Genomic DNA, 13,202 nt, shown 5'->3' with positions numbered 1-13,202 from the left:
GCAACAAGATGGTCAACTGCAGAAATATGCTTTCGGAAAACGCATTGGGCAGGTGTTACAAGGTTTTAGGTCTCCAGCCACCAGGCTAAAAGGCAATTCACCATACGCTCCAAAACCTTACAAACACTACTCGAGAGAGATATGGGGCGATAGCTAGAGGGGAGGTGTTTGTCCTTTCCAGGTTTCGGAACAGGAATGATGATATCTCCCCACCATTCGTGAAAGAGACTGCCAGTCCAAATTCAATTATAAAGGTGAAGGCAGACTACAGTACGATAAATGCAGCAACATTTTGACATGGCTTCAATCCGGTCCTGGGGCAGAAATGCAAGAGGAAGAGAGAGTGTGTTGGAGTTCCTGCACAGAAAAAATGGAAATTCTGTGTGGCCGGGGCAGTACGAGGTACTGGATGTTCTGCAGCTGTAAGAATAACTTCCGTAACATGAGTGATGAGTGACCTGATCGTCAATGGTGGGAAAGTGACGGTCATCCAATGTCGCTGGAGAGGAGAAAAGTGTCCAATCGGCTTGGGAAAACTCCCAGCATCTTGGGCGCATAGATGGCAGTTGTGGCTGTAATCAAAGGACACATGGAAAATGGTCACTCGAGAGTATCAGCAAGAGCGAACCATTCAAAGCACTGAGCTAGCTGAACAGTACCAACCGAAAGGTCGAAATGAGAGAAATTCAAGATGGAAGCAAAAATATAGATTCCCCAGAGTTGAGGAAAACAAGATCCACTTCGTGGAAGAGATCGGTCAAAAGAGAGCCTTGCCGACAAGAACGCAGAGATCCCCAAAGCGGGCTGTGGGCATTAAAGTCCCAACCAGCAAATAGTGGGCGGGAGGCGACCAAGGAGATGAAGGAGATCAGCTCTTACCATCGGTGTGCGCGATGAAATGTATACAGTACAAAGCGATAAGGTGTATCCAGAAAGGGAAAGATGGACAGTGACAGCTTGGAAGGGACTGTTTAAGGGATTGGGTGACAATGGACAGTATTATGGAGAAAAATCGTAAGTCCCCCGTGTCCCGGAGTGCCATCAACAGGGGCGACATCAAACCAGACTGATTGGAAATGGGGGAAACCAAAGCGATCGTGGGGACATAGCTTTGTTTCCTAAAGACAAAAGACGACCGGAGAGTAGGATCGTAAGAGGATCGACAATTCATCCCGAATGGCTCGAATTCCACAGATATTCCAATGGAGAAGTGGTATAGGGTGGACAGAAAAGGGAAGAATCTCACCATGATTGCTGTCAACTCAACAACCTCTGGTGGCCAACAGCTTGGAATGACATTCAGCCAAAAGCAGAAAATCCTGATCCATAAGTTGTTCGGGGGTAGCTGGTTGATCGCCGACAGCGGTACGTCTCGGCGACATGGAAGACAGCCGAGGCACCGTAGATGAGACACACCATGGCAGAGAAGGAGAGGAACTGTTTCTTATTAGCCTTCTTATGGAAGATTCAATGGTTGTGAAATTGGGGTACGTAAAAAATCTTCACAAGTAGGCTCTTTTTTGGAAATCTGGGCGTCCGATTTCGGGGCCCGTGATTTTGCAGGAGCCGGTAAGGGATGAGCGTTAGAGTGAGCAGGTGATAGTGGGGAGGTTGAAAGTGGGTTCTTTGGGCTGGCCAATCTGGCGACTGTGGCACTAAAGGTGGCTACCTCCATAGAAGACTGAGGAGATGCAAGGACAGTGCTATATTTACCCACTGGGGGCACAGTGGGCTTTCGACTGGCAAATAACTTACGAGAAGCAAAGGTGGACACCTTTTCCTTCACTTGTACTTCCTGAATAATTCGTTTATCTCTGAAAATAGGGCAATCTCTAGAGGAAGAGGCGTGGTCGCCCATACAGTTGATGCAACGAGGGGATCGGGGTGGACAATCACCCACATGTGCATCCCTGCCACATGTAACGCATTTCGCCGGATTGGAACACGACTGGCTGGTATGTTTAAACTGCTGACATTGATTGCAATCCGTAGGGTTGGGGATGTAAGGGCACACTGAAATGATCTCATATCTGGCTTCAACTTTCTAAGGAAGTTGAACTCCGTCAAACGTCAAGAAGAAAGTACAGTCAGTACCAAGTCCTTGTCAATCCTTTTCACGACTATGTACAGCCGTTACACCCTTGTCAGACAGGCAGTTTTGAATGTCCTCGGACAATCCGTTGAGTGAGCGTGTATAAGCCTCCCCGCATGATGAATTTAAAGTGCGGTGTGCTTCCACCTGGACAGGGAAGGTGAGAAGCAGTGTAGTTCACAGCAATTTTTGTGCCTGGAGGGCACTGCCTGTTTCTAACAACAAGGTGACATTTCATAATCGGGAACAAGACTTTACGGGACCTACAATAGCGTCGACACCTTTCTGAATAATGAAAGGGTTGACTCTGGAGAAGTCTTGACCTTCATCAGACAAAGAAACAACTACTTGCTTTGGCACAGATGGAAGAATTGTCCGTGGCTGAGACTCATCTAGCTTTCGCTTGTGAGCAAAAGTTGTAGACGTAGGAAACCATGGCGAAAGTATCCACCACGATTACCAGCATCTCCGATGGTGCACTCCTTCCTTGTGGGGACCTTCTCTGAGGGCACTCCCGCCTTAAGCGATTGTCCACACCTCAGATCACACCTCCCAAGAAACGGATGGAGTGACCAATCGGCCCGTTCGGATGGTACCAGCTCGGATAATCATCCCTCCCTGGGCCTGGCCTTAAGCAGGATGTACATACGTGCCCTACCTGTCTACCCGGGGCATCGATTTGGTTGGTTGGGTGGAGAAGGGACCAAACTACCCAGTCATCAGTCCCTCCAACCTTGGATTAACTAAAACTGATAAAATCCCACATTAGAAGAGGGAACTACAATGGCCATAAAATGATAAGGAAGGAAAAGGGCGGCAGAAAAGGTGAGGGAAAGAAAGTGACTAATGATGGGCATGAAGGGAGAAGCACAGGTGACAAGAGAGACCGCTCAAGACATAACAGACCCCATAAGGAAAGGAGTGGGAAAGCAGAGGGCCGGGATGAACCACCAAACCCAGTTGAAGCCAATCCAGTCAGGGCGAAGGGTGGAGCAAGAGAGCCAGCCAGCCCCTCCACTCACCGATAAAGTGGAAGGTCCCTCCCCTAAACGAAGCGATAAAAACCCCCATCACGAATAGAACGGGAAATGAGATCCGCCGCTGAAGCACTGTCAGTCAACACCAGGGGGTAGCGAGTCTGAAAGGCTTAAAGTCCGTCGCAGGGTGGCTAAATTGGGGCAGTCCAATAAGATGTCAGCCACAGTCAACATTGATCCACAATGACAGAAAGGGGGGTCCTCACAACAGAGGAGATAACCGTGAGTCAGCCAAGTCTGGCTGATGCGGAGCCGGCATAGGACAACAGAGGCCTTACGAGAGGTCCGGAAGGAGGACCACCACGGAGTTGTAGAATCCTTAATCGCCCAGAGCTTGTTTGGCGAAGAAAGAGTGTTCCATTCTGCATTCCAAAGGCGCAAATCCTGATGTAATGCCGAGCAAAGGTCTATTTCCAGACTGCCAATAGGAAGAGATGGCCTGGTAGTAGCTTATTTAGCCAGTTGATCAGCACGTTCATTGCCAGGAATCCCAACATGGTCTGGGGTCCAAATGAAAACCACCAAGCATCCACGTTGAGGAAGGAGAGAAAGGGAGTCCTGGATAGCGATGACAAACAGGTGGCGGAGGAAGCACTCACTGATAATGTGCAAACAGCTCAATGAGTCACTACAGATAGCGAAGGATAGTCCTGAGCAGGAGTGGATATGGTCCAGTGCACTCAAGTTGGCTAACTATTCTGCAGTAAAGACACTACAGCCATCTGGCAAGGAACGCATTTCCATGCGTCGTGCATAGGTGTAAGCAAGACCAGTGTGACCAGCAACCACGGAGCTATCACTATAGAACACTTCTGAAACCTGAAAAGAACTGAGAAGACAGTAGAACTGGTGGTGAAGAGTCATCGGAAGGACAGAATTCTTTGAATCGATTGAGAGATCAAGACACAGCTGCGGCCGAGAGATGCACCACGGAGGGGTACATGCATAAGCGGTCAAGGCAATTGCTAGAGCTCAGGAACGAGCGACTGAGTGCAGACAGCCGTGGTAAGCCCACATCGTGGCCGCCACTGCAGCAGAGAGATCTCCATGTCTGGATGCAGGGGACCATAATTAGGGTGCTTTGGGGTGCAGCGAATGCGGAGCGCATAAGATATCAGGTGTTGTTGGCGGCTGCCGAGTGACAGCTGGGGAAGAGGTGCTACAACAGGGCACAGAAGCAGGAGCTGTGTAGCTGGTGGTTTCGCAAAAAACTCTGAGTGGTGGAATCCCTGCCTCTGCGAGAAGGCTAAGTATGGGGCTAGTCTGGAAGGCACCAGTCACAAGTCGGACCCCACAGTGGTGGATGGGGTCTAGTATCTGCCATGGCGAAGGCAACGCAGACCCACAGACAGGACTTCCATAGTCTAAATGAGACTGGACCAACGCTTCATACAAACAGATGAGAACAGAGCGGTCGGCACCCCAGGCGGTAGTGCACAGACATCTAAGAACACTGATGGGACCAGCACATCCTCTTCAGCTGGTGAAGATGAGGGAGCCATGTCAACTGGACATCGAAGACCAGACCCAAGAAGCGATGGGTGTCCACTACCTCGATGAGTTTGACAGCTTGTTGCACAGCTGGACAAGGGGATGGCAATGTTACCTACACACTGGGAGATATCACAACCTCAGTTCCTTTTCCACTAACGACATAATGTATACTTCATTATGGGGGGTGAGGTGTTTTTATTAGTACGCTGTCATGCAAGTCATCACGGACACCCCACTGAATGGAGGGAAGAAGGCCAGGACTGCAGATGGAGAGGTCAATGGCAGAGATAGTGTCGTGTGCCACACTAACGTGTGTGGGAGCGTCGTGTTTAGTAGACACGGGTCAAGACCTGCCAGAACAGCTTCAACTGTCCTGCCCAGAGCTGTAGTCGTACAACTACCCCAAAGAGGGTTGTGGGCATCAAAATCCCCTAGTAGCAGGAAGGGAGAAGGGAGTTGTTGAAGAAGGGTTGTTAGGGCAGGGGATGTGGACGGCGTGTCAGGTGGGGGGGTAGAGATTTCAGATTGTGATTGGAGTGGCCAGATGGACCCTCACAGCAATTGCTTCCAGAATGGTATTGAGGGGAACCCATTTACTAACAATGTCCTTGCAGACCAAGGTGCAAACACCACCAGAAGCCCGCAGGGGGCTGCACCTCATGGGGTACCACAGGGGCCTTGCCCTTGTTCTTGTGTTTCTGCTTCTCCTCCTGTGAAGGAAGAGAAGGGCAGACTGCAGTGAGGTCGGGCACGGAATTATACCGGGCAGACTGCAGTGAGGTCGGGCACGGAATTATACCGGGCAATCTTGGCGCCCACCGGCTGTCAAATGAAAATGAGAGAAGAAAAGTAAGTAAACTGTTTATTATTTCAAAATTTATTACCGTAACTGTTAATACACGTATTTCACTGTGAGACAAGATGGTCAATGCCTTCATGGGTAAATGTTTGCAGTTGGCTACAGAACAGTGATTGTATAAAGGCATGCACCTCTTCATTTGAAGCAAATTAACGAGCACTAATGACATGGACATCTGCAGCAATACAGAGTGCCTCCTATAGTTTAGTCAACAAAGGGAAATTATGGGGAAAAAATCGTGTAGTTGCAAATTTTTGCATGGTGCTAGGAGGGAGGAGCAGCACCCAAAGGGGTTGGTATGGGTACTGACGGGGAGGGGAGGAGAAGTGGGAGAGGGAGGAGGAGTGGGAGAGGGAGGAGGCTGAAGGCATGGGGGAAATTGGGTGAGGTGGGGAAGAGGAGGGCGCAGGAGGGGGAATGGATGTAACTGAAGCAAAGGTAGAAGTCACAGTGTAGGGGAGATGATCTAAGTTCTTGTACTCTTGAATCCTTCTTTCTTTCACAAACACTGGGCATGAAGGTGAGCGTGGAGAATGCTGTCCATGACAATTTACACACACTGGCGGAGGGGGGCACCCACAGTCATCGCAGAGGGGATCACTGGTGCAGCAGGAAGACGTGTCCAAACCGTAAGCAATTAAAGCATCTCATCAGTGGTGGAATACAAGGTTTTACATCACACTGATACACCATGATCTTGACCTCCTCTGGGAGGACATCCCCCTCGAAGGCCAGGATAAAGGTGCCGAAGCGGTGCGATTGTTTGGAGGGCCTTGCTGCACACGGCGGATAAATCTAACCCCTTGCTGCTCGAGGTTAGGAGCGCATCGTCAATTTGGAGAAGAAAATCTCAGTGGAAAATAACGCCCTGTCCCGAGTTCAAAGATGGATGGGGCGTGACAGAGACTGGGATGTCACCAAGACGGTCACAAGCACACAGCAGCAGAAGATGTCTATGAGCAAAGCACTGAACCACATGTTACTCATGGATACCACTCTGACATACTTATCTTCAATCATCTCCACGAAAAACAAAGGCTTGGTCGTGGCAAAACTTCCACCATCTGTCCTGGTACAAACCAGGTACCGAGGGAAAGGTTTCAGCTCAATCCGCAGAGCCTGACCCTCCTCCCAGGGGGTGACCAGGGAGGGGAAGGCCGAAGGATTGGAAGAATGAGTGTCACGTCTGTTACCACTCTTAGGACGGCCACAGAATGGCCAGGATGGTGAAGCCTTTGTCGCCTCATGCCCAAGGCGTCCGCCCTAGTACCACCCACTCCGATCAGGGTCTCGTCCTGTGGGTGACACCCAGCCAGAGCAAGGGCTGCCTGGCACGGCGGCCATTGCCAGGAGTTCTGGTGCCCCAAAGTGATGAGCATTGACTCCTGGGCATACAGAAGGTGTTATCAGCTCAGGTACTAGAAGCGTGATCCCTGTGGTTTCAGGGGCTCAGCCAAGTGGTTACTTAACAGAACCACAACACGGACTGGCTACTGTGCTGGTAACCAAACAGGATTTTTTGGGGGGGGGGGGGGGGGGGGCAGGATGCAAAGGGAGAGGGGAGGGGGAGAGGAACCTGCACCATGGAAGCTAGGTAGGGAGTTCATCCCCAAATGGCTCACACTGAACGGAAAATTTTGGAAATGGAGGTCAAACCCCAAGGGGACCAAAAACGCCAAAAAAGGAGATGGAAACAGCAAACCAAACAATAGCACATACCAAAACAAAGCTACAGGGATAGCCAGGCCGATAAAGAATTCCACTGAGAGGGAAAAGAGGGGCAGGGACAAAGGAGGAACAGGGATAGTAATGCAGCCTGGAAAGGAAAGGAGACTGCAATAGCTCAGGGCCCAGTGCGCGCCACACACATACCCATAAAAGGACTGTGGGCCCCCTGGGGTGGGGGCATGGAATTACACGTTACCCTGTCACCAGCTATGCGTGGGAACGTGTGGGTCGGCCTTTAGACATGCACAGGGAGGAAAGTAAGAGAAAGGAAGGAACAAAGAAAAGGAAAGAAGAGAGATATCAAACACCGCAGTGGAGAAGAAGGTAAAGAGAAGAAGCAAGGAAAAGAGAAGGACAAAGGCACAACTGAGACTTTTGACATAGAGAGAAAAGAAAAGAAACTATGTCTTAGGGTTACAAGCATCCATCTCCGGACGTAGGCATGAAACATACTCCCCAACAGAGGGATAAGAGGAAGGGAAGAGGCTGTGGGAGGATGAGGAAAAGGAAGGTATGCAACCCGGAAAGGAAAGAGAGCCATTCAAGCTCGGAGTCCCATGCTCGCCACACACATATCCACAAAAGACTTGTGGACCCCCTGGGAGAAACAGGGCCTAGATGTAGTGAAAGCTGATAAAACTCCATACGAGGCCATAACTTTTGCACTGACAGTCTTACTGGGAGAAAGTCGAAAGCCAGTTTCGAAGCTCCGTGAGTGGAGACAATCGAGACATCCTTGAATAAGTTTTTCAAGAAGTCCTGTGAGTTGAGAGCTGTAGTAGATGCAAAATCGTTGACAAAGAGGGAGCCCCAAGACATCGGGAAGGAGGCAAGGTATAATTGGATTTATAGCGATGGCAAATAATGCCTGGGGCACTACTTTCTTGGAAGAAAGTAGGGATAGAGTAGTGTTCACCCACACCTTAAATGTGCACTCTGTCATAAATTCACAAATGAATAGGGGTAGCCAACATCGAAAGCCCCAAGAGAACAATGTGCGGAGGATGCCAGTCCTCCCAACAGGTATCGCATGCACTCTCCAGATCGAAAAATATAGTTACCATTTGGCGTTTTTGAGAAAATTGTTCACGAGATATGTGGAGACAGCAACAAAATGGTCAGTTGCATTCAGTAACTGCATTGGACCATTGTTAAAAGGTTTCGGGACTCCAGCCACCAGCCTAAACGGCAATTTACCATACGCTCCAAAACCTTACAAACACTACTTGTGAGAGAGATTGGGCGATAGCTGGAGGGGAGATGACAGGAATGACAATAGCTTCCCACCATCTTTTGGGAAAGGTACTGTCAACACAAAGTCAATCATAAAGACGAAGGGGCAGCAAAGACTAGGGTGTGAGAGGTGCACCAACATTTGGACGTGGATACCGTCATCCCGGAGCAGACGAGGAGAATGCATGTCTAAGATCCCGCATTGAAAAGACGGCATTACTGCTTTCACGATTTTGAGAGGAAAAAGCAAGAGGTTGCTCTTCCACTACCCATTTCTTTGGGAGAAAAGCTGGTGGGTAATTAGAAACAAAGTTTCAACCCAGTGAATTAGAGATTGCGACTGAGTCCACTAAGGTATCCTGCGTGACAGTTAGCCCAGAGGTCAGGGAAAAACGGGACAGGCTAGATATCTGTCGGATTCACCTCCGAACAACTCATGAGGGAGTGAAAGTGTTAAAGGAGCTGGTAAAGAAGTTCCAGCTTGCCTTCTTGCTATCGTGTATGATGTGACGACATCACACACGGAACCCCGCGAAGTGAACATCTCCATTCCGTATTGTGTCATGGCAGGCCTCATTCCACCAAGGAACTGGCGGGATGCTGGAGCAAAGAAGAGGTAGAAGGTACTGAACGTTCCGCAGCTGTAAGAATAACTTCCGTAACATGAGTGACCTTATCATCGATGCTAGGAAATTGATGGTCATCAAATGTTGCTAGAAAGGAGGAAAGTGTCCAATCCGCTTGGGAAACCTTCCAGTGTCTCGGGTGCATTGATGGCAGTTGTAGCAATAATCAAAGGACACATGGAAAATGCTCACTCGAGTGTGTATCAGCAAGACCGAATCATTCAAAGCGCTGAGCTTTTATGATTTCAAAGAAAGAATTGCTTCACATCCTGTCTTGTCATTACTCCACCGATACCTGCTGATGAGATCACCTTAGCAGGGAGACAAGGAATTGAATTCACTAATATTTCCACAGTTCTGAAATGTGTCAAACATCTTTTCAGAAACAGGTTTCATCAGAAATTTCTGCCAACTGTAATATGTTGCACACTATCTTCACTGCAATTTTGCCATAGCTAATTAAAAACGTAATACTTTCTCTCTCATTAAGTATAAAATCAAGGGTATGAGGCAAACATTTCCACTTACTTTGTTACAGATGTAACAGTGAACGAATTACCTTAACTCTTTTATTCTTTAGTTACTAAAATGTAAAGTGTTTCCAAACATTATTTGAAGATATCTAAATAACTGAGAACAATTACACATCAAAGAAATTTATTTTGTACCAAGATGCAATGCAACAAAAGCCATCACTTGTTCCTCCACTTTATTTGAGTAGTTCATCAGTTCTTTTTCCACTAACGACATAACGTATACTTCATTATGGGGGGTGAGGTGTTTTTATTAGTACTGCTGAAGGGAGAAGCACCTTTTGTTAATAGTTCAGCAAGTGCAAGTATTAGTGAACATATTTTTTTCACAGTTTAGAAACTTTATTTAGTTGAATAATGATTGGAAGCCACATAAACAACAGTCATTTCACCAGTTAATGTTGCTTTGCATAAGAAATAGGATTTGACACCGGCATCATATTCCACAGGAGACAATGATGCCACCGAAGAAATAAGACAATACTTTAGAATTCTAGATGTGAATGAGGAATTCTATGCAATTTACTTAAAGTAAGAGATCAACACCAGTTTCAAAGGCATATCACTGGATATTAAGCACTGAAGACCCCACTATACTACAGAACCGTGATTGTACCCAGGTATTAACCTCTACAAAGTATATAGACAGTCAATGTTTTTCTTCAGGGCTTCAAAAAATATGGAAATTGCATGGGGAGAGATTGGGGCTGTATGAAGGATGTGTAAGGGCTTCCTAGTGAAACTTCAGTACACTTAAAACAACCTTGGTAACATGTTGGTCCACCTAATTGTTCGATTACAAGGCAGGAGTTTTGCCAGGGGGCCCTTACAAATCGCCCTGTACAGTCCTGATCTCTCCCCATGCAATCGACATATTTTTGAAGCACTGAAGAAAGACATGGCTTTTAAGTTGCTTCAGATGAAGGGATGCACACCTTGTTAAATCATAGTTCCACTGGAAAATGCAAACATTTATGTGAAGGCACTGACCATCTAGTCTCACACTGGGATAAATTCGACAGTTATTGCGATTACTTTTTGAAATAATAAACAGTTTACTTCTTTCAACCTGGCTTGTTTTAATTTGGTTGGGCCCTTACACTATTTCAGAAATCATACCTCCTGACTTTCTATTTATATACAGGAAGACAAAATATACTGAATTTCAGTTTTCCATTATCGTTTCGCTTTCAATGAAATTACCGTTTGCGGTTTCCAATGGTATTACTGTCAGAGGCAGCAAAGGACTTAAACCGAGTAAAGAAATCAAAAGGGTATATATTGCAAACTGCAAGATAAGCTGTTCTGAGAAACAATGTTACCATCTAACGTAAACTGTGAAGGAACACACAGAGTTGATAATCCGCAGTTGCATGAACCATTCAGAAAGTTATTCGCTGATTGAGAATTCGCTCCGGGCATACACAAATTTTCACGTCACTATTGGGCAGTTAATGTGTGATGCCAGGGATTTCGAAGTTGGCGTATTAATTTTGAAATTTGTTTGGATGCCTTTTTCTGAAGGTATGTTGTATGGTTATGAAACGGGATCAAATAGTAAACACTGGTAGGAAATCGCAGCTGCTTAATTATAGTTCTAACAAAACGAAACTTACAGGTACGTTAATTCATTGTTTCCCAAAGGCGATGTCATCTTTTTAATTATTGCAAAAAGAAGTAAACAGAATAATCATAACTTAACTTACAATTGTGACAGTAAAGAATGGTAATTTAAAAAACTTTATTACTGTAAAATGATCTATGTACACAGGTTATTCACAAGATACTGTGGAAATCGTGCTCACGATTGATCATGTGAACAGAGGTATCAACACTCTTCCGCTCTATTGCGAGGAAGTTACTACCTCAAATCATCACTATTACAGATTCGTTAGGTGTTAAGATGTAAATTGCGATTAATTACCCTTCAAGTGTTGGGCCATAAGACCGGGCTTGCTGCGTCCAGCGCGTATATTTCTCACTTTTATAGGTACTTTCGTCAGGTAACTGAATGACGCTGCTAGACGCAAGATTTGGCCACCCTAGAGCAGATAAATGTGAAATAATCTCAATCGGAATCACTCCAAAATGACAAATAACAGGTTTATAACTCCATGTGATCCTACTTACCCCTTCCAAAACACCACCATCTATGTCTACTGGCTGTGCTGCCATTTCGGAAGCAGTAACAACACAAATCTTATCATCAACGCAATATTGCTGCACAATTGTTTTTCCACCCACAGATTCCCATACTCCGCTCGCCGACACCAAACCCCCTAAACCGGCGAATACTGTCACTGTCAACCGCAGCGGGAGTAACATTTATACCAAAGATGATGAGCAAAAAGAAATCTAGACACAGGAATGATGAAATAGTGAATCAATGATGTGTGTACTGAAGAGGGTTGGGTTGTTTGGCGATGGAGACCAGTCAGCGAGGTCATCGGTCTCATCGGATTAGGGAAGGAAGTCGGCCGTGCCCTTTCAAAGGAACCATCCCGGCATTTGCGTGGAGCGATTTAGGGAAATCACGGAGAACCTAAATCAGGATAGCCGGACGGGGGATTGAACCGTCGTCCTCCCGAATGCGAGTCCAGTGTCAAACCACTGCGCCATCTCGCTCTGTTGTTTACCGAAGAGATAGAAAATTTTATTTCTTCGGTGTCTATCATGGACGTAAACAGCATATATTCATAGGATTATTTCAGAAGAAAAACAGTCTAGGTTGCTAAGTTATTTAACATCAATGAATGATTTCACCCTTTTGGGGCAGCAACAGATTGTGTTAATGTGGCTGCACATGTAAACTATCCGTCATAAAGCCATATAAAATAGAAATTGGGCGCAACAGTAATTGGCTATGTAACGCATCTGCCATAAAATCATATAAAATGCAAAGCGGACCTTGAGCACACCAGCTGACAGCGGTACAAAATAGGGCCAAATTAGAAAATAAACGCCATATGAGCAGTACACAGTGCAGTGTTCGTTTGGCTCGCACACATATATTACAATAATATTTTTGTATGTGCCAACGCGAACAGCATTCTGCTGCATGCGTCTCATACAGCGTTTATTTTGTAATCATGGCCCTATTTTATACCGCTATGCCGCAGTCAGCTGGTGTGCTCTAGGTACACTTTGCATTTTATATGATTTTATGACGGATAGATTACATATCCACTCCATTTTCAATTTTATATGGCTTTATAATGGAATGGTTACATATTTAGCTACTTTTACACAATCTGATGAAGCCCACAATCTGATGAAGCCCCAAAAGGGTGAAACTTTGCAATCAAGACTGTTTTTATTCTGAAATAGTTCGAAACTTGTTGCTGTAATGTAATGGAAAAATTTTTATATTCATAGGATGTAACATATAACATAAAACCCACGGAATATGGGCTTCTACTAAAACGACAAATACAGTATGGCGTCTTGCTTTGTGATGCAGGGAGCATTTTTATTTCCTATTGGTTTTACTCGACATATCGCCGAAAAATCTGAAGAAATAGCTCCTCAAGTGAAACAGAAGGAAGTGACATCACAAAACTCGTAGAGCTCCACGTCAACATTAGTTATCTCTTCCCGTGT

At 46.2% G+C, this 13,202-nt stretch overlaps 1 protein-coding gene across 1 annotated transcript in view; it reads right to left on the bottom strand.

The window, feature by feature from the left end:
* Positions 1-11,981, bottom strand: part of LOC124616429 (RNA 3'-terminal phosphate cyclase) — a 79,508-nt gene extending 67,527 nt beyond the window's left edge. Inside the window, exons 1-2 of the mRNA XM_047144737.1 lie at positions 11,733-11,981; positions 11,527-11,644 (exon numbers count right to left, since the gene is read on the bottom strand). Coding sequence (XP_047000693.1) covers positions 11,527-11,644; positions 11,733-11,927 — 313 coding nt within the window. The 5' untranslated portion in view covers positions 11,928-11,981. The remainder of the gene's footprint in view (positions 1-11,526; positions 11,645-11,732) is intronic.
* Between the last annotated feature and the right edge of the window lie 1,221 nt (positions 11,982-13,202).

Source organism: Schistocerca americana, chromosome 5 (genome assembly GCF_021461395.2).
Source record: "Schistocerca americana isolate TAMUIC-IGC-003095 chromosome 5, iqSchAmer2.1, whole genome shotgun sequence".
Lineage (NCBI taxonomy): Eukaryota > Metazoa > Arthropoda > Insecta > Orthoptera > Acrididae > Schistocerca > Schistocerca americana.
This window is presented reverse-complemented; position numbering and strand designations above follow the sequence as displayed.